A 20,212-nucleotide genomic window follows, 5' to 3' on the forward strand; every position below is an offset into this window, starting at 1 on the left:
TGACTTTGCATATCCTTTGTAAAAATAATATGCAACCTGTTCGATGTCTTTTCAAATTCAAATTTTATTTCGTTATGTTTACGAGTGATCCGAGCTTTTTTCGACCCCCAAACGGTAAAATTTATGAGTTGCTTTAAAATCAAAATTGTTTTTTGTGAGACATGAAATGCGCCAGAACCCCCGAATGTGAACCTGTAAAAGGTCAAAGTTGCCTTGAAATCACGGTTGTTTTGAAAATGTGTCAGAACTGTTTTTTGAAATCAAGGTAAAATTCATAAGTTGCCTTGAAATCAAGGTTGTTTTCAAAATGCGCCAGAACTGTTCTTTGAAATCAAGGTTAAAATCCACCTTGATTTTCGAGGTAAAAATGCATGAGTCGCCTTGAAATCAAGGTTGTTTTCAAAATGCGCCAGAACTGTTATTTGAAATCAAGGTTAAAATCCACCTTGATTTTCGAGGTAAAATTCACGAGTCGCCTTGAAATCAAGGTTGTTTTCAAAATGCGCCAGGACTCGCTTTTTATAACTACTGTTGTCTCACTTGTATTCAATCACAGGGGTAAGAACGTTCTTGGACTCCTACTGAAGGACTGAATTTTCCCTCAACTGCCAGACGGGCTTAGCGTACAACATTTTGTCATTTGAAGGAATCTGAAAAATGTTATTACTTGCCAAACTTTCAGAATTCAGTTGTTAGTTTTACTTTATTGCAAGAGAAGAAAACAGTTATGTTTTCCAGCGATTCTCTCCACATCTTCCTTTCTTACGAGAATATTGAATGAAAATTCGATAATACAGCAATGTTAAAGATGAAAAAATCCTTGAATCCTCTAAATTTATTGTAATTTAGTCAGACTCATGTAAGTTCTTATAATTAGGCTTTTCACATGAAACCCAGAGATCTAGTTGTAGCTGATTTAAGACATTGTGATGTTGTCGGAAACAAACGGCGCTTTAGTAATAGAGATTCCTCAACTTTATTGCCTATTTACAGTCTGTAAGTCTGATCGGGCAACTTGATTTTCTAATTTGAGTGACATGAGTAAAACTTTGGGCGACATGATTCAGGTTCCGGGCGACATAACTTTAGGCGAGATGACTTCTGGGCGACTTCACTAGTTACCTTCTTTACCTTTCCTACTAGTCACGCGTTCGTCGTGGTCAGGCATACTATGCAAATGAGTAGCTCATGACCATTCAAATGTAAAAAAATAGTTGACATAATTCAATTACCCACACAAAAGGTAGGGTTACCTTTACGGTAAATGCTTTGTAAGATTATCTGGTAATTATTTCTATCACTTTCATCTGGGTGTAAACACTTTGTCGCTAGGTCACGAAGCTGATTGTTCATCCTTCGCACTTCTTTCGTCATCATGGGACTGAAACAGGAGCATTTTGACGAAATAATTCCCGGCGAATTTATTTGTACCCATTGCCACGATGTATTTCTAGAGCCAGTTTGCTTAGCTTGTCAACATGTGCTATGTAAAAAGTGTTTCAAGAAGAGGATGAAACGCAAAACACCTACGTGTCCTGTTTGCAAGAAAGCCCTGTATTTGGGCGAGCAAAATACTGATGGGGAATGGAGAGAGCAGTACGAAAGCCTGCAAGTTAACTGTCCGAAGGGATGCGAGAAAGTGTTGTCGCTAGGAAAACTAAGTGATCATTACGGTAATCACTGCCCACTGACTTTCACTGTTTGCGTGAACATCGGTTGTAATCGGAAGGTACGGCGAAGAGACCTTCCATTACACCTCCAAAGTTGTGACTTCAGAGTCGTACAGTGCGAGGGATGTGGGTTCTCTACAAAATATGTCGATTTACGAATGCATCAAATCGTTCAGAAGTGTCTCATAAGGACTCGTTTGCACATGATTGTGCAGAACCGCCGTGAAATGACCGCGCGAGTGAAACAGCATCGTCTGAAACTGCGGGAGGAAAGTTTTCAAGTGGAGCTCGAGGAAAGAGATTTGGATCGCGCAAAGATGTGGAGTGCTATTGCGAGGAACGAAATTTCAAGAACAAGCAGTGCGAATCATCTTTCATACGGAGGGAGACAGTCTCCAGAAGTTACTCGTTACAAAAGAGCTTTATCGAGAGTGGTTTATAGCGCTCCATCATCTCCGGTGATGTCCTCTGCAGTGACGTCTAGAACTCTTGCTAGTGACACCAAACTATGTACTAATTGCAATAAGCTTTTCAGCGAACACCGTAATCATGAGGATGCTTGCAGGTGGCACAAAGGGGTAATTGACTTTTCTCTTTTTTTATGATAAGTTCATCACTTTGTTCCCATGCAGCTAGAAAACTTAGTATAGGTACGGAGGGGAGGGTGCAGCAGACAGGAGGGTTTTTACGTAAAGAGTGGAGAGTTTAGAGAGCCCTCGTAAGCGCACATTGGAACATAACAAAGCTTGGGACAGTGTCTCATCGTCTTAAACAGTAGAATATACTCCATGCTGTCACATGGTAACACGTTTGTTCCATCAGATGAAAACAAGTAGTTGAAAACGGTGTGTAATTTGCAGCCTCATTTTTTTAACTTCGGACAAAAGCCCACACTCAGGGTGAAAATATGCACAGATATTTTTCCACTGACATTGTCTGTTCTGAGATGTTAACACTTTTGCAAGGGCAAAGCATGATACTGATAATTTTTACAATAAAAAAAAAACAATCTGTGGTCTGTTATTTTTAACAAAATGATAAAAATATCAATTGTTTGTCTTACTGATAATAAAGTACTTGCATATATACTAAAAATCAAATATAAGCAAGTTTACTTTGTCTCTTTCATTTCCTTCTCATTTATGTGTTGCATCTTACCTGACATCAACAGCCGGTATGTACATTTAACATCTATCTGTTGAATGCTTTTTCTATTTAACATTAATTTGTAAAGTATTATCAATATACAATACATGAGTTTACCAAGTCCCCATTCTTGAAGAACTTATTGCTACAGTGCTTCCAAGTGGAGCTGGTGTTTGTTGCTAGAAACTCTCTGCTTTGTTTCATAACATTTTTAATCTGTGTTAGTTTTGATACTAGCTTCAGGGTGTTATTTGAGAATTTACAATTTTTTTTAGGATGAGACTCCTCAAATGAAGGTTAACCTCGTCCAAGTAAAAGATTTACAATCAGCCATTCCCAAAATACAACCCCTTCCCTACCAAGTTTATGTTTTATAGTCAATTAGAAACAGACAATTCAAACGTGCTGTAATCCATTCAAGTTGAAATTCAGCATCTTTCCTCTAATCTGGAGTTAAACCTGTATAATAGATCTGATTTTTTTTTTATTCCTTCTTTTATGTGCCATGGAAAGGTTGTGGATGTGGTAAGTGACTAATTTGTTTTTTCAGACCTAGGAATGATTTTATTACTTAATCAACAACTGCATCCGTAAGTGGAGGTTGGGTGCCTGAAACATCCAGGGGCTTACACTATTGACAGCCAGCTCCTAGATGGAGACTTCTCCCATGGCTGGAAAACCCTGGCAACCTAGCCATACATCCCCACACAGGAAAGGGAAAAAGGCACCTGCCACACTGAATAAACAGTAGAAAGAAGGAGGGAAGTGAGTGGGGAAAACTGCCACTCCTCATAATGCTGCAGGTTCATGCTCAAAGCCTGAGACCAAAGGCACATGGAATTCTGATGCATGTGCATATGCAAAAAAAACTGCTAACTACTAGAGAATGCTGATGCTCTTTGTCATTAACTCCATTAAATTGCATTTAACTGCATCGTAAAAAAGAAAATGAACAAGTTAAACTTTTGGGTGAATCCAGTTGTTCATTTATGTCATGTGACTTGACTCTGAAGAAAACATAAATGGAAATTATTACTTCCAGCCAAATTTGAAGAGAAGCAAACAGTTTGTAAAATTATCTCAAGAACACAATATACAGACTGTTCCCCAGAGAAACCTTTTTTCCTTTCTTATTTGTCACCCTCATGTTGAATTTCAGAGGAATTTGAGTTACCTTAAAACAGATCATGCCTGCTATCACTAATTTTTCTTTTGTTTCTTTTCTTCCAACTGTGACAATGTCCTTCTCTTCAGTTTGTAAGTAAAATTCCTCTTTAATTTCTAACTTTGTTTTTTTAATATGAAATACTTGAATGGGATCTACATCATTCTACATTTTAAACAGGAGTTGTTTTTACTTGATATTGTTTTGTTTATTTTTTAATCAGTTTTGACATTAGTATTGAATCATATACTGTAAGAAATAGCATTTAATTCTACTGGAGAACAGAACTCACAATATTTGTGAAATTTTCTGTTTATTCATTTTAAAAACTAGTTTATGTATTTTATATGACATAAGAGTAATTGATCAATTGAATATCATGTTATTGCTACGTATTACATGTGGCTGTAAGACTATAGCAATATAAAACAATTGAAATTGACTAGAAATATTTTTGATATGCAATAGTCTGTGAGTAGACTTGCATGTATTCTCAGCACATATGGTAAAGTATAGGGATGCTGTAGCTTAAATCTGTTCTTGTTTTACCAATGAGACTACAAAAATAGCTAAACTAACTCACAGAAATGATTCAATACTAATTTTTGTTGTTGTTTGTTTTTCATATGCCTGGCTTGCTTTTGCAGGGGGTAAGTTCTTCTTCTTACATCTGATTTTACAAAATGGTTACAGTTCATATTTAATGCATTAAAGGTTTGAGCCACCAGCAAGATTTTGTTGAAACAGGAAAATATTTTTTCCGCTGAATTTTTGCGTTTCATGGAGCCTTGGAAAAAACTGAAATTTGAGGGTAACATTTTTGAGTGTTTTGTTATATAACACAACAAAGACAGTAGAAGATGTAAAGAGAAAACTAATTGAAAATGTATTGATAAATTACATGATGCACACCAGTCAAATGTCATCTCAAGCCACCTTCAATCATGCTATCACATGCAGGTTTAGTTGTTGGTTAATTCTTGTAGTTAACAGTGCACTGTTAGCCTCTGACTTTATGAATTTTGCAGTTTTGCCTGATTAGAGATGTTTGATTTGAAAGTGTGCTATTGTGAAAAACATTTCCAACTACAATGTATATAACCTTTATGGTTGCATCCATTGAATAAATAGTGGTGAATTTCATGTGTAATTATTATTAATGGTAAATTTACTTATTTTTTTCATTATATCAAATGTCTCCTGACAACAATAAAAAATTTGAAGGGGGTAAGTACTGAAAAGTTGTTCAGTTTTACTGAAATCTAAGCAATAAGTTAACTTTTAAGCAATTATGTGCTTTGATTCATAGTAAGTTAAAATTAAAATGTTCTGAATGAAATCTTCAAAATAATTGCTTAGATTTACATGGATTTCATTTATGTGTTGTTTAACATGCAATAATATTCTGCCCAAAGTAATTTACTTCTGTTCTTTTTTCTTAACCTGTTATCTGCAACACATTTCTCTCCTCTTCATTTCAAAGATGGTAAGTAACTACACATCTAGACATTTATTACAATTATAGCTGTTGGTTTAGAAAATATACAATGCCTCCCACAAAGGAGGCATAGTAGATTCTTACTTGTCTTTAAAAAAAGATTTCAAGTTGGTTTTTGACCCCCTTCTCCCTTCTGTTGGATTTCTGTGGACTCTAAATATACTGTGCCTCCCACAATGGAAATTTTGGCAAGAACCCTGACTTTTCTCCTCTTGATTCATACCTGTCTTTAAAATAAGGATTTTGACCCCTCTCTTCCCTTCTCACCCTAATCTGAAGAAATAACCTGAACCCTAATCAAAGGGAATGGATGTTTTCTGGAGTCTCATTAATGCAAGATTTGTATTTCTTTTGTAGATAATTTTATTTACTAAGCTAATCAAACTGAATTTAAAATGTGCACTACTGAAAAGAGAATGTTCAAAATGTAACACACTCTTAAAATGTGACGCAACAGTTTTTTGTCACTCTCTTGTTATCTTAAATTTATATCATTATGATTGTTGTTGATGACAGTGTCAAGCCTGTGGTAAACTTGATAACCTTGAGGGATGTATGAGGGGCCTCCATCTATCTGTTGATTCAAGAGACAAGAAAGCTGGAAGAACTATCAGTGCCTTTCTTACATGAAGAGTCTTGGAAGATTTATTTGGATACTGCTATGAACTTTTCATCTCTTGTTGAATAGAATTTAAATTTAATTATTCGCACTTAAACTTTTTAGTTACTTTTTGGATGTTTTCCAACCAACAATTTCTGACATTATGAATGTTAGCTTTCGAACCACCCATTAGTTCTTTATAAAGAGGGATCCAAATATTTATTCTGCTTCAGGATCTGAGGATCTATAAAATAAATTTCATATTAATAGACAGCAATGTTAAAAGACAAGACAAATATCATTCTTGTGAACAATCAACTAAAGATTAATTTATAAGTAGCATTATCCTTGACAATACAGATATGTAATGTCTGTGAAATTTGTATTTGCATCCATATGTGTAAATCAAGCTACTGTTTCAGAAGTGTAAGGTATTTTGAAAATTTGTGTTAAAACAGCTAGTGCATTTAATGTAAGTTTGCTCTCTATCAACATCTGTACAGATTTAATTAATTAATAGTGAAAATAAAAGTTTGTGTTCTTTATACAGTATTAGCAAAGTACTTACCTCTTTTTTCATTTCTCTTTTCCAACGACACATATTATAAGGCTCACCAAGAAAGAAAACCCACTCCATGATATTCTTTTCACTGGAAGTAGTTACATCCCATTGCTTCCATACGACTCTTGCTGCTTGGAGAGTGAATAACAGTTACAAATATCAACTGCACAAGTAACTTATTGAAAGATCATTGAACTGAACCTGGTTATTCATGAAACACAAATAACAGTATACTTTTAACTGTGGGTATCAAAATTCAGTTTATTTGTTCTTTTTTTTTAATATATGAAGTGAAATGACAAGTAAACAGCAACAGCACCTTATTGGGACAGTCCATGTAAGGGTTTTCACAGGTTACTAGTTTCTGAAGTGCTGGCTACTTCATCAAGACAAAACAGTTAAATACCAGTCTTGACAAGAAATACATTGTAATCTTTGCCTTGATTCCATATATACTCAAAAGATTGATTTAAGCTGGAAAGAAATTATAATTAAAAGTAAACGGAAAACATGCGAGCGGAATGGGTGCTACTGTCCATTACAGACCCACTTGTTTCCGACTGGTTACTGTTTTTAAGCAGCTACCAGTTACAGCATTTAAAGAATGAGTTTGTTCCTGCACAGAATTTTACCAAGTAAGTTAACCTGACACTCAGTCTAGTTTGCTGGCTTTGTCCAAATATATTGAATTGATCTTGGATGCTGAGGCATTCACAGTCATATTTAGAACAACACATCATTGTAATATAATGTTGTATTCACAAACATTTTTAATTTTCAATATGCTTTTGGGCTCGTCAAGTTACCGGGACTTTCGACTAACAGGCCCCTATTGGCACAAATTTGAACTACATTTATTTTGAATGTTTTATGTACTATTTAAAACCATGTTAAAATATTATACTTGAACATTAACCTTCCTATATTAGTATTTTAACAAAAACCCAACTTAACATTCTGGCTCTAATGTGTAATCAAGTATTTCTGAGTGTCCTTTAAACTTGAAATATCCAGAGAACTTTTGTCCTTTTAACAGGAATGGAAACCAGAGAATGTCATCTGGCCACATGTCATCAAATGGAATCTCTGAGATTGGAAACCACTGAGGCCGCATTTCTGAAATTACAATAATATTGTCTAATTATCACATAAGGCTAAGTTGTTAAAACCCAAATTCTACCAGGTCGAAATTCAACTTCTCATGTATGATTTTTAAACTTTTGAACAAGCTAGTAACAGTTCGGATATGCCATCATTGCATTTACCTTCTGATTCTGCTGGTGTTCCTTCAAACTTATTTGTGGTGAATACATGGACCTCCATTATTTCAGGTTCACCAATAAATTCAAACTTTAAAAGCCCAGCCTCTTGCAGTTCATTTACTATAAGACCAGACTCTTCATGTAACTCCCTACAAGAACAGTGACATGACTAGTGACTAACTCAGACTGTCCTCAACACAACATATAAAACTAGAATATGCTTACATGAGATTCAATCTTCAAAGTGAAGATTGTCATAAACTTTTGATAACCCTGTCCTTGGAGGGATTTTTTTTATAACTTCACACTATTCTGAAACAAAGGCCTAATTCCAAAGGCAGTGCGGTAAAAGCATTTGCTATAGTAGGATTCTTCCTTCGTGACTCAAATAGCTATAATACAGTGTTTGGCTCATGCACGTTGTGACAAATTGCACTCTCTTGGAGACGAACCGCGTGCCTTCATAGTGGTCCGTCTCAAATCGGTCAAACCATCGTCTGCTTCGTCGGAAGAAAATATACCTTTAACAATAAACTCATATATCACAAGCCGACTGAATAAGAAATTATAATAAAGAGTAAGTACTATGTAATTTTACCTCTTCGCTGCTTCCAAAACTGTTTCATTTGAGTGCACTTTCCCGCCAAAACCATTCCACCGTCCCACACCAAATCCTCTCTTTTTCATTCCAAGAAGAACATCGCTGTTATTTCTAATTAGGGCTAAAGTGTACAGCTTAGTCTTAGTCATCCTGAGCCTCTTAATTTCCTAGATCATCAAAGGATTTGTCTGTTTTGTTTCCTTTAGGTAGCTAAGCGATTAACAGAACTGATTACTTGTGTTGCCGCACGAGTAGGTGGCGTTCCATTCACTACAAAATACGCGGTGTATGCCTAAAGCAGATGTCTTCAACAAAATGGGGCCCAAAACCATATTTTAAAATAAAACTTTAAACAAAAGAGTAACAGTTTCTAGCACCCTAACAGGTCCATTTTGTTTCTTTAGCTGAAATTTTTGTTGTACAATTGTCAAAACTTTTTCAACTCTTCTCTTGAATGAAAATAGAACAGCTTCACGAGCCCGTTAAGTTACCGGGACCCCTTGGTAACTCAATGGGCCCCAAAAGCTGTTCTAATTTTCTTTCCGGGTGAGGGTTTCAAACGTTTTGAAAACGATAAAAATAACAATGGACTAGTAAAGCTGAGGGTGCCAGAAACTACTTCTCTACTCTTTAAATTTTGATTTTAAAATATGCTTTCGGGCTCGTCAAGTTACCGGGACTTTCGACTAACGGGCCCCTGTTGGCACCATACCAAACGGTCACCCACTATTTTAACGGTCAGTTGTCTAAATCTCGAAACTTTTAGCCTTAATTATTCAACTATTCACCTCCAGTTAAGCGGTCGTGGCCAGCCTTTACCGAGAATCCAATCGGTCTGGTTGTATTGTGCTCCGCCTGTATTGAACGACCACTTAGAGCGGAACCACTCAAATAAAAATAAGAAAATCTTCAAGTAAAATTTGAGTCATGTTTATCTCCCGAAATCAATGTTAATAGTATTTTTGAGCGAGTTTTTGTGAAATTTTTATCGTTTCTGTATTAAGCGATCACCACTCCCCGTGGGTGACCGCTTAATACAGGCTCGACTGCAATAAAAAAAAAACCCTTGGGTTTCTAGCGGCCGGCATCTTGGATGATAATGTCATGTTGGATGACAATCTTTGCGCCAAGGCAATTATAAGGTGACATACCACCCCGCCAGAAAGTCACAGAAGGTGTATTTATTTTATTACTTTCTTAGGACCGGGTCGCACGAGAGCGAGTTTAAATATTTGCCAATTTTTCGCGAGCCAAACGTTGGCAAAAAATTTTCAATTTTCAATTTCCAATTTTTTGGCGGCGGTCGCATCAAACTAGTATCCTCTGATCAAAACTTCATTCATTGACAAATGCATCAATCAGTACCGTATCTCTCTCTATTACAAGATACAGAAAAATTATCGCTCGAATTACTGGGCAGGAATGGATCGTTGTCGAATGATTATCTTCGCGGCTTTCGTTGAATTTCGCATTCTGCGCGCATTAAAAGTTTGTTGGTGTATTATCAGCAGGCTTCTATGCGGCTAGTATCAGCTTTTAGACGTAGAAGACTAATAATGTGTTTAGTTAAACACGAAAGTTAAACAACCTCATTTAGGTAGTTTTATTAAACACGGTTTTAAACATGTTTGGCTACACGCGCCCGCGGTGTGAACAGGTAGTTTAATAAAACCAGTTTAGTAAAACAAGATTTAAACATGTTTAAGCTTTAGTGTGAACGGGGAATAAGACTTCGCTTAATAGAGCTCGCTTTCGAAACTGTCCTTGGTCGAAGTCCTTTCCGTGTCTAGCGGAGTCGTGGTTCGAGATTGGGACAATGTATTGTACTTCGCTTTCTTTTTTTCCTGCAGATCTTTTTGGTTGCAGCTTGTGCCGGCTTCGATAATTCTAATGAAGGAGAAGTACCCGTTGAAGCCGATTGTTCTCCAAATTGCCGCCAGTGACCGTGCCCAGGGTACGAACAATCTCCGAGAGTTGATCAGGAAATTATTCCTGTCGAAAACTGATCAATACTGCCTTGAACTAGGGGTAGAGTTCAGTCCTCCTTTCCATTTTTATATTCAAAACCCCTTGGGAGGAACAACCTCTCTGAACCAGCCAAACCACTATTAACTACCTTTTGTTCAGTATGGACCACTCGTTTAAGCGACGAACTCACATGATCCCCGTTTAACAGAGGTGGGAGAGAGAGAAGGTTTGTTACCTGTCCAATTATCATTGGTTGGTTCACCATGATTAAAATGGAATTAGCGTGACAATGATCGTAGTAACACTGAGAAGCATGAACACATTCAAACGAATAATCTTTGGGAGACAAATTTGTTATAAAGGCTTTAACTTTATTATGATGCATTTGTGCACAATAAGGACTTCTGAAAGCTATCAATATATGATTCCCCTCGCTACGGCTTTGCCTCTTAAAAGTGACCACATAAGCTTGACATTTTGTGCGGTCCCTTTACGATCAGCGACAAATTTACTCCCTAATCCCGAATGTCCCTTAGACTGACCCTACATAGAAATGTTGAGACTAACCTTTAAGGCATTTGAAGATATTTTCTATATTTCGCTACTAAATAACATGTTGCTAATTTCCCCATTAGGGACTTAATATTATCAAATAAAGCAAAAATGTTACGAAATAAATAAAAAACACGACTTTTCTGGACTACGTACAGGTTGTATAAAAATAGCGATAACCAGTTAAATACTTTAGAGTGAGACAGTTCTCCACTATATGAGGTGTTCAGTTTTTTTTTCCTTTTTAAAACAGCCCGGTAAAAAAAAATTCACAATTTCACTCAGAAAATTTGACTGGCAGTCAAAATAAATACATGTACAAAAACTTTTCATAAAGACCCTTGTATTACAATATTCCTCAGCCCCATAACTTCGATAAATCTATAAAATAGAACATCCACATGGCGAATCCCACACAAAGGTAGCTTGGGAGCACGCCCTAATTAATAGTGCTACGTTTCTCCGCCAGCGGGAAGATTTGAGATGAGTGGCCTTAGTCGGGGAGAGGTTTGCCGGGGTCTGGCACTATCAGTGCCAAAACCCTCGCAGACCTCTCGCCGGCGCGCGTTGTTCAAGGTCCCATATTTTCGCAGTACACTCATGCTAAGCGCTAATAATAAGGGCCTCGCACAAGGGTGAATATAACGATCCTCTTTAGTTTAACAGACCCATTTTGCCTTTGAGTTCCCAAGCACTTCTTTGCATCGGAGAACCTCACACTTCAAAGTTTCTGTCTATCCCAAATTTTTCATACAATTCTTAAAACCGAAAAACATTCTTCAACTCACACACAACCAGAAAATAAAATTCAAACCCACACAGAATTTCTTGGTCTTCATTGTGTAGAGGTAATTAGTTTCAGGCAATTCATGAAGTAGAGGCAGTAGATCCTGAGTCCAGTCCCCACAGCACGTTATTCGGATATTGTAGCTGAAGGGCTTCTTTAACTTGAAGTCCATGTTCGCGGTCTCTTACTTCAAGTACTACTTTGATCTGTTGAAATGAACACAAACACGTCAGGTTACAACTAAGACTGGTTAAATTCAACTTTTGGGGGATAAGATACTTCTCTCCGAGTCTAAGTTACATTTGTTATGATCTGTTAGTGTAATAGGGTAAGGGAGATAATGCAATCACACAATGCAATCACACTCAAATGAGGTAATTTTCTTACCTGAACATTGAACACACTGGACACGAGCCATGCTCTCTCGTGGAAAATATCTTTCACGCTGTAATAAAAATTTGCAGTAAAAGTTGCCTTCGCAGTGAATTTTGTACTCAAGTTAAATAAGATAGTTTTTCATAAGCAACTTGAGAGATACTTTTTAATAAGCAACTAGAGCCATACCTGGCTCCCAGAGAAGCCAACAGTCGCGTTAGTTCAGCGATTCCACCAGGCCGATCACTAACAGTAACAATAAACCTACAAAGCCTTCCATCTGCAGCTAATCCTCGATCAATACAGCGACCAAGCACAGTAGAGTCAATATTTCCTCCACAGAGCGGTATCACAACCCTAAAAACAAACTACTGAGTTAGTTAGGGGACAACAAAGACGGTAAACTGCAACGAGACATACGTTATCATGGCCAAAAATATACTGAATGTAATATTGGACCAGGGGCCCGTTTCTAGAAGCCCGAAGCTATATCTTAAAATCAAAATTTTAAGAATAGAGAAGCAGCTTCTGGCATCTTTATCAGTCCATTTTGGTTTTTTTGTAGCTGATAGTTTTATCGATAATTTTCAAAACTTTTGAAAACCCCATCTTGCATGAAAATACAAAAGCTTTACGGGCCCGTTAAGTTACCGAGACCTTCGCAGAAATGAGCCCCCGCCCGTTACGTTACCGGGACCTTCGTGAAACGGGCCCTTAGGCCCAGAATTTTTGGACTGGTATACGGTATCTGGGACCTCTTAGGTCGATGATATTTTCTAGCAGGTCAGTAGTATTCCCTACGAAGTAAGTTTGAGTATTTATAGGAATTCTATATGATAAAACAGGGTAACCTAATGCTCCACTCCTTTCCCTAACATAGCCAAGTCTGCACAATGAAAAAAAAACATGTCCTTATATTCGAGAGAAGTTCCTATTACAATTTCTTAGGGGCCTCACTAGATTGGTTGATGACGAGCTCAGACGTTCACAATTGTAGTCATTTGCTATTCAAGATATTTTTGAGAATCAAGAAATATCTTTTTTAAATTATGCAGACTAGCTTTGGGCAGGACTACTTGGACAAAATACCAGCAGATCTCTCTCTGTGAGAAATAGCGCGGTCTCATGTACAAAATAGCTTATCATATGCAGAACTCTACGCAAGAGCAATAAGAATTTTTACGTGTTCAACAATAAAAATTTTCAAAAAGAATTATATTTATGGTATGTTAAGATCAGTTTATTTTTACATATTTTAGGCATGTTTTACCTTAAGCCTTTTTAAACTTTGTAATCAAATTGTGAAGAGCCATCCGCCTTACTTGCGATCCTGTAGTTCAGGTAACATGCCAGCAAGAACAGCAGCAAAGGCTGTGACTCCAGCCCCTTCAACAACTGCTTTCTCTTCCTCAATAAGACGTAGTATGGCGAGGGCAATGAAATCCTCGCTGAAAAAAAAAAACAAACAAATCCCACCTTGAAAGAGAGTTTTGCAGTTTCCGAAGAATCCCAGACAAAACATAATGTTAATCAACGAACAGAGAAGGTGCATCTATTCCTTCAAAAGACTTGATGAAGAAAATTAAATCAGTTGTAAATGGTAGCTGTCATGTCATTACCTGACACTGATAACTTTATCAACTAGCCCTGTGGCTGTTGCAAAAGCGTTTGAACCAACTTTGGAGACACACAATCCTGTAAGGAGGAGTAAAGAAACCTTTACTGTTGGTTTTGCTTCATGCTCACCAAGATGAGCTTTAAGTAAGCTTCATCGCGCGTTTGAAGCGGACAGAGTCAAAAGTTGTTCATGTACTTAACTTGCTTCGTTTGGTATGAACATTTGCGTTAAACGTAATGTTATAACAAAGATGACTATGTGGAAGATCCTGGGCACAAGTGGATGACCAAAGGAATTCCTTACTCATCCACGTTCATTACTTGGTCAGTTATAACCCAAGCTGAGCCTTTGTACAAGATATAAACAACTGAAGTGGTCCACGAATTTGAAGAAATGGTCCACCAAGTCTGCAATATAAAAGCCTTACCCTATCTTCGATTACCGTGCACTTCTGAGGTAAGGAAACTAAATCACAGCGCTGGTCGCAATATTTTAGTGTAAATAGGATGTTGTCTCAAGATCTCAATTCAACATTGATGCTACCTTAAAACATGTCCACATGTAGCGAACTTCTGGCAAGCACTTTAACAAAACAATTAAAGGGAAACAAATCAACAAAATAACAAGAATTTCATTTAACAACAATGCTAAACATGAGAGGATGAGGTATTTACTGTTTGGTTCAAAAACTCGCAGGAACCAAGCAGTTATTTTTAATAACACTAATTCAGCACAGGAACAGCTCGCAACAAATTTGTTCCTAATCCTTGTTTTCTGATCCTTAGATGGCTCCAAATACCAACGATATGGTTCAAATCACAGAGCAAGGAGACAGGGCTCAGGTAGCAGGAAAAGAGAACTCACTCAATGATTACATGTATGTCTCGTAACAAAAAGGTTCCAACAAAACTCCATTAAAATTTTACATTTCCTATGGTAACATCTTCCTAATTTCCTAGAAAACCTAACCTTGCTTCGGAGTTTAAGTCTCGCCTTAGCCTCCGCGCCTAATTTAACAAAGCGCCAGTTAATTCTTACCATCAGCTAATGTCTGAGACTGATTGGCGTCTATCTTGACAGGATGACCAGCATCCATTGCGGCCCGAAAGCTAGCGCAGCGCTTGGACTCTACACCCTGAGGAGAACAATAAATTAAGTATTGACACTTAACAAAAGTAACTAAAACCGTAAGGAAACATGGGAAATATTTCAAACACGATGTCCATTGGACCTGCTATACTCTCCCACCGACGCAGCACCACATTTTCTTTAGAAACTTACCCCTTAATAACCTTTCACAGTTTAATAAGTTGGTTCACCCTGATTTTCACTTTTGAAAACTAACGATTTGCATCTAGCCATCTAATTGTAGGCCGCACGCTGTGTACGAAATCGTCAACTTCAGTTAGTGTAGCCTGTTGTAGAAGTTCATATAGTCAACGGAGCAAAATGTAAACGGCTTGATAGTAGCGGAGGAGCGGAAAATCGAGGGAGATTTAGTCGGGTCGGTTGCTAAAACTTTTAAAAGCGTTCTTTACCCGACCCGACCCAAAGTTCCCTCGTTATTTAGCTCCTCCGCTACTATCGCGCCGTTTATCATCGCGCTTTATTTTACTAACTCAACCTTCTCTATTTCCTGAGACAATAGGGAGGGTTGTTACTTTAGGATAGAAAAACAAAATTTAAGCATTTTGAAACAAAAAGTTTCAGTTGGAAGGTTAATAATTTTCTCTTACTATTATCTGCACGTCAGGGCGTAACCCCTTGACTGCCACAGCAACACCAGCCAATAGGCCTCCACCGCCCACAGGAATCACAACTGCCTCTAGGTCGGGAACTTCCTCTACAATTTCTAAACCCAGCGTCCCTTGGCCTGATAGGATGTGAGGATGATCATACCTGAAAGAAACTTCCATTACAAGATATATCACCGAGCAAATAGAAAAGACCTGAATTTGAGTTTCCTTACCCGTTAATGTAAGCTAATCCGTTTGCCTTCGCCATCTTGAGGGCAATTTCTTTGGACTGTTTAGAGACATTTGCAAACCATTTTAATGTAACTTACTACAACAGAACAGACACATATTCAAAATCTTTGTGAAAACTCAAAGAAATCAAGTTGAATATGGTACAGTTAACCTTTCAAACATGTGACAATTGCCCACCAAGGGGGAGAGGTGGAGGATACTTCCTAGAAAGAGGCTAATGGGATGTGCCGCTGGATGGGGTTCAATTTTCACAACTAGACAGATGATAATGGGATTACATTTTCAATAGAGTTATTAGAATGGGATCGCACATTTTTTGGGATCTATGGGGTTACAAGATTGCAGTAAGTAAAGGTTTAAAAATAGAAAATTTGCCTTTAAAAAGTTGTTACATTTGCTTTATTGTAGAAGGGATTCTGAGAGGCCAGCAGCACATACCCAGCAAAAATTGACCAAAGTACTCCCTCCCCCCCCCCCCCTTCCAAAAATCCATAACATCATGAGCACCATAAGTAACCCTGCACCAGATTGGCTCAAGCTTGAAAGATAAACTTGACCTAAAACAGTCATTGAAGGCCACTCATGTTAAGCATTTTTTCACTTATTCAGCAAGATTCTGAACAGCAAATTTAGACATTCCCAATTTACTTTGCCATTCAGGCTTGATTTAAAAGAAATATTATAAAGCTTATTGTTGAACAGAGTCTCTCTAATTGGAAGTGTGTAACATGGCCTGGCCAGCTGAATAAGCTGTAGTAATCTCTACTGGAACAAAATAAAGATAAAAAGTCCATCTAGCATATGTGGGTGATCAACTTGATTTCCTTTTAAGATCAGATTTCCAAATTGTGTAGGAGTTGTCTTTGCATCATATTTCCTTCTTATAGCTAGACACAGTGTAAATTCCAGCATTGCTTTTACTTTTGCACTTCTCTTTTTTACAAGTTACATACATGTAAGTGCACAAAATACAACAGTGTTTTATGACAAAAAACAAGCTCAGCTGCTCTAATATTATTATTATACACAGCAGATACCAATGCCTGAGGTTTAATCTTTTGGACACAAAGTGGAATTTTTTTGTTATCTGATTTTATAGCAAGAACATATTTGATCAAGTTTTTTTTACTAGTAAAAGAATACAATGATTGCTAACTCTGACCTCTATAAGATCAGCTCCATTCACATGTACTGAAGCTTGATGTTTCCTACAAGCTGAGATCTTCATAATGGGAGCATTCAATGGCATAACAACAGTAACAGGTATCCCCAGATCTCTCCCATGATATGATAATGCAAGGGCATGGTTCCCAGCTGATGCTGCAATTACACCTTTTTCCTTTTGCTCCTATGGAAAAGTAAAATTGAGCTTAAAATGGACCTTTTCTGCTTATATTCAAGATATGAAGAAAAGTGTTTCTGGTTTCTACTGACCATTTTCCAAGTACTATATCAGTTAAACTTACTAGATCTTAAGCTGAAATAAATTACAATGTTTTCTTCTTCAACAGTCTTTAAAGCAAAAGCTGGGCCTACTAAAATTATCAAATAACAAATTTACACTCTCAGATTCCATGTGAGACTTTAAGGGACAGGCATGGTCACTGATACAACTTGTCCTCTTATTGGGAGAAAAAGGTTGAGTAATATCAAACAAATGTATTTGACTATGAATTTTGAGTACCTACTTTAGACAACATCAGAAGTGTGTTTCTGGCACCTCTCTCTTTGAAGCTAAATTAAATTACAACATTAGTCAGGATACAGATTTCAAATTGTCCAGTCTAAAATCCATTTAATCCTAGAAGCTACAAATGCCAGCACATGCATTTAACAATGGGAGAAAGGCATAAGGACAAAGATATTATGATCCTGCATTTTCACTTATTTGTTCTTACATTTCTCAGAGTTTGTATGAACTCTTGCACCCACAATAAATGCGATGAATTAAGGCTTAGTTTTTGTTTTCTTCAGCTTTTCTTTGTGACTTTAATAGTGCAACTTGGAAACTCCAAATGCAGAGGACCACTATCAAATGCACAACTGTTACAATAACCCATTTTCCTGCTACTTATGTCTGTAATAATTGTAATAATTCAGTACAAGTTAGCAAGAGACCTCCACTGTTTCTTTGTTGGAAATTAGGAAATACAAGAATACATAGGTTTCACCCATGTTTCTATCTTACTCCTAAAAAATTGAAAATATCATCATAGTAACCAATCTGCAATGATTTCAAGTTTACTACCTTCCTGTGTGCTGAAGATAGTCCTTCTTGAAATACAAGTCCATCTTCAATGCCTCTGACATACTAGATCTCTAAAAAAAACCATACATAATATCTTAATTATTTTCCAAATCAACCATTTAATTAAAGTATTTATACAAGCATGCTTTTGAGTTAAATAACACATGAATGGAAATACTACAAACAGCCTTTAATTCATGAGCTTAAGAGTGTTTTACATGATTTCAAAAGTCTCCTCATTTGCACAAAAAGTCAAGTTATTACTATATAAACAAACTGTCATGGTCCAAGAAGAAAATCTCCTTTACTTGGAGCAGTTTCAAAGTCTATATGATAACATGCTTTAATTTTAATTTCCATTAAGAATTTCTTAGAAATCATGATTAAAGATTAAAAAAAATTGTAATTTTTTGGCGCAATTCCAAACACACTGTTAGAAAAAAATCTAAGGTACAATGTATGTGCTTTCTGTGAAGGTACAGTATCTAAAAAACTAGCTCCCTACTCAACACAAAGAAAGACAAAACTGACCAAATAAATAAGTATTTCCAGAACACAACTTTGTTGAAACAAATGACCACAAATTTATATTTCATTTTCATGAAAACTGCACAAGTACAAAAATTTCTTGTGAATATGAAACCCCTCAAAAAAAACATTATCATGCTTTGAGATCATCATCTAATCTATAGCATTGGTAGATAATAAGTTATTTGAAACAACCTAAATCTTCTGGCAACCATAAATGTACTTGAAATTCATTGAGAATTTATGGAGAACATTGTCTGACTGACTGATAATAACTGTTGCATCTTGAATAGAAGGCCTCAGTCTTGAAATAATGTAAAATATCAAAACATGATTAACTCAATCATTTCCAGTTCATAATCACATTTAATAATAAGTCAGCCATAATGAGACAAATCACATTGATCAGTGGTTTAAAACACGACATGAGCAACAAATTTACAGAAATGAATCTCCAGATGGTAAAATTTAGCAAAGTTTTAATTCTGTAGTACCTTGAAATTGAAACCTTTTAACTGTACAGCAATCAAGGCTACATTCAAATTTTATCATTTGTTTTTAACATAGTAAACAGTGAGGGCCAGCTCAGGAAAGAGCCATCACAAGTGACTTCCAATTATGAAAATATATGTAAAAGGTAATGGAAAGTAAAATAGAGTAGGAAACAGTGAACACATGGTAATCTCAGTTTGTTAATTTCAAAGTCATTGTGTGATCGTGTTACTCAATAAAACATAAATTTAGATTACACAAAGAGGCTTGACAACCAGCTCCAGTGCAACTCCTGTGATGTAATACTGTCCACTACCACCAAACATTATTGTTGACATAAATATGTTCTGGTTCAATTCAGTTAATATGGGGCCTAACAGTTGATTACAGATGAGACTATTTTTTTCTTAGGTAAAACATAAACTCTCAGCTAAAACAGCAACATACTCTGACGCAGCCGGCTAATGAAATGATTATTCCCACATGAAATGAGTTTGCCCTCAGTTGCGTGAGAGCAGCTACGCTGTCACAACGTAGAAACCTGTTTCTACATGTTAAGTAAATAATTCAGACCGCATGACAGCGATCGAGCAAAAGGTCAGTACTTCTTGTGGGAACTATTGTTAGAATTCACTTCACATAAGCTTAATTACTTACTTCACATGGTGTTTTTTTAACCCCTTTCCGAATCCTGTAGGAGGCAGCACTGACGTCTTCGAAGCTAACCAATATGGGTTCTTCAGATTCACCCGTGATCGGATTTAAGTTTTTCAATTTATTCACTCTTCCATCAGCACCACTCAATAGAGAGTGAGAAGAGCGTTCAAGTTGCTGTTTCTCGGTCATTGCACCTTTAACGCCCTATCGGCGTGCGAAAGTTTACATTAGATTATAGTTAAGTTTGAAGATAAACATAAATTAGGGCGGGCACATACCGCCGCCTACCGCAAAGGGTAATGGGAGACGAGAAGATCTACCAGTTTCGTGGCTTCCCATCACCATTGGAATAAACAGTCGAGAGCGTCTCCAGATTTCTCAAAAATCACTTGAAATTGTTCAAATTTAAAAGACTTTCTACAAATTGTAGCACTGGTGTACTTTACAAGTCAGGCTAGACGAAGAAAATTAATGCATGACTAGACACTCCAGTG

General features: G+C 36.8%; 3 protein-coding genes across 9 annotated transcripts; 1 reads left to right on the plus strand and 2 right to left on the minus strand.

The window, feature by feature from the left end:
- Positions 1-1,087: 1,087 nt before the first annotated feature.
- Positions 1,088-6,622, plus strand: LOC113682123 (uncharacterized). 4 transcript variants are annotated; one of them, XM_089185201.1, is made up of 5 exons: positions 1,088-1,243; positions 1,333-2,248; positions 2,842-4,073; positions 4,629-5,467; positions 5,996-6,622. In XM_089185201.1, the coding sequence occupies exons 2-3, from the start codon at positions 1,376-1,378 to the stop codon at positions 2,887-2,889; spliced, it is 921 nt and encodes a 306-aa protein (XP_089041327.1). In that variant the 5' UTR covers positions 1,088-1,243; positions 1,333-1,375; the 3' UTR covers positions 2,890-4,073; positions 4,629-5,467; positions 5,996-6,622. The 4 variants fall into 4 exon arrangements, with proteins under 4 accessions (XP_089041327.1, XP_089041328.1, XP_089041326.1 ...); XM_089185202.1 differs by having other exon boundaries at positions 2,842-3,341; positions 4,071-5,467; XM_089185200.1 differs by having other exon boundaries at positions 2,842-5,467.
- On the minus strand, positions 4,168-20,124 carry LOC113682127 (uncharacterized). Of its 4 annotated transcripts, XR_016180517.1 has the most exons (14): positions 19,719-20,124; positions 18,042-18,112; positions 17,482-17,527; positions 16,956-17,141; positions 15,775-15,830; positions 15,542-15,704; positions 14,844-14,940; positions 13,807-13,882; positions 13,510-13,635; positions 12,377-12,544; positions 12,200-12,257; positions 11,844-12,018; positions 6,649-6,770; positions 4,168-6,324 (listed from the first exon to the last, which is right to left on the minus strand). XR_016180517.1 is itself a non-coding variant. In XM_089185199.1 (13 exons), the coding sequence occupies exons 1-12, from the start codon at positions 19,905-19,907 to the stop codon at positions 11,893-11,895; spliced, it is 1,362 nt and encodes a 453-aa protein (XP_089041325.1). In that variant the 5' UTR covers positions 19,908-20,124; the 3' UTR covers positions 9,294-9,412; positions 11,844-11,892. The 4 variants fall into 4 exon arrangements, 3 of the variants coding, with proteins under 3 accessions (XP_089041325.1, XP_027055079.2, XP_027055080.2); XM_089185199.1 differs by lacking the exons at positions 4,168-6,324; positions 6,649-6,770 and adding an exon at positions 9,294-9,412; XM_027199278.2 differs by lacking the exons at positions 4,168-6,324; positions 6,649-6,770 and having other exon boundaries at positions 10,824-12,018.
- Positions 6,884-9,401, minus strand: LOC149038808 (oxidized purine nucleoside triphosphate hydrolase-like). The gene is made up of 4 exons (XM_089185205.1): positions 9,294-9,401; positions 8,503-8,775; positions 7,908-8,053; positions 6,884-7,758 (listed from the first exon to the last, which is right to left on the minus strand). Exons 2-4 carry the CDS (start codon positions 8,652-8,654, stop codon positions 7,592-7,594), a joined length of 465 nt encoding a protein of 154 aa, XP_089041331.1. The 5' UTR covers positions 8,655-8,775; positions 9,294-9,401; the 3' UTR covers positions 6,884-7,591.
- Positions 20,125-20,212: the final 88 nt, after the last annotated feature.

Source organism: Pocillopora damicornis, chromosome 10 (genome assembly GCF_964200805.1).
Source record: "Pocillopora damicornis chromosome 10, jaPocDami1.2, whole genome shotgun sequence".
Lineage (NCBI taxonomy): Eukaryota > Metazoa > Cnidaria > Anthozoa > Scleractinia > Pocilloporidae > Pocillopora > Pocillopora damicornis.

What these genes read in the sequence shown, in the direction of transcription:
- LOC113682123 (XM_089185200.1), top strand. Translation starts at nt 1,376, where the DNA reads ATGGGACTGAAACAGGAGCATTTTGACGAAATAATTCCCGGCGAATTT. An exon ending in CTTGCAGGTGGCACAAAGGG is followed by an intron (nt 2,249 to 2,841) that starts GTAATTGACTTT and finishes TGACATCAACAG; the next exon opens with CCGGTATGTACATTTAACAT.
- LOC149038808 (XM_089185205.1), bottom strand. Translation starts at nt 8,654, where the DNA reads ATGACTAAGACTAAGCTGTACACTTTAGCCCTAATTAGAAATAACAGC. An exon ending in GTTTTGGAAGCAGCGAAGAG is followed by an intron (nt 8,054 to 8,502) that starts GTAAAATTACAT and finishes CTGTTCTTGTAG; the next exon opens with GGAGTTACATGAAGAGTCTG. An exon ending in AACACCAGCAGAATCAGAAG is followed by an intron (nt 7,759 to 7,907) that starts GTAAATGCAATG and finishes TTGTAATTTCAG; the next exon opens with AAATGCGGCCTCAGTGGTTT.
- LOC113682127 (XM_089185199.1), bottom strand. Translation starts at nt 19,907, where the DNA reads ATGACCGAGAAACAGCAACTTGAACGCTCTTCTCACTCTCTATTGAGT. An exon ending in CACTTCTGATGTTGTCTAAA is followed by an intron (nt 17,142 to 17,481) that starts GTAGGTACTCAA and finishes ACTTTTCCATAG; the next exon opens with GAGCAAAAGGAAAAAGGTGT. An exon ending in GCCCTGACGTGCAGATAATA is followed by an intron (nt 14,941 to 15,541) that starts GTAAGAGAAAAT and finishes TGTTCTCCTCAG; the next exon opens with GGTGTAGAGTCCAAGCGCTG.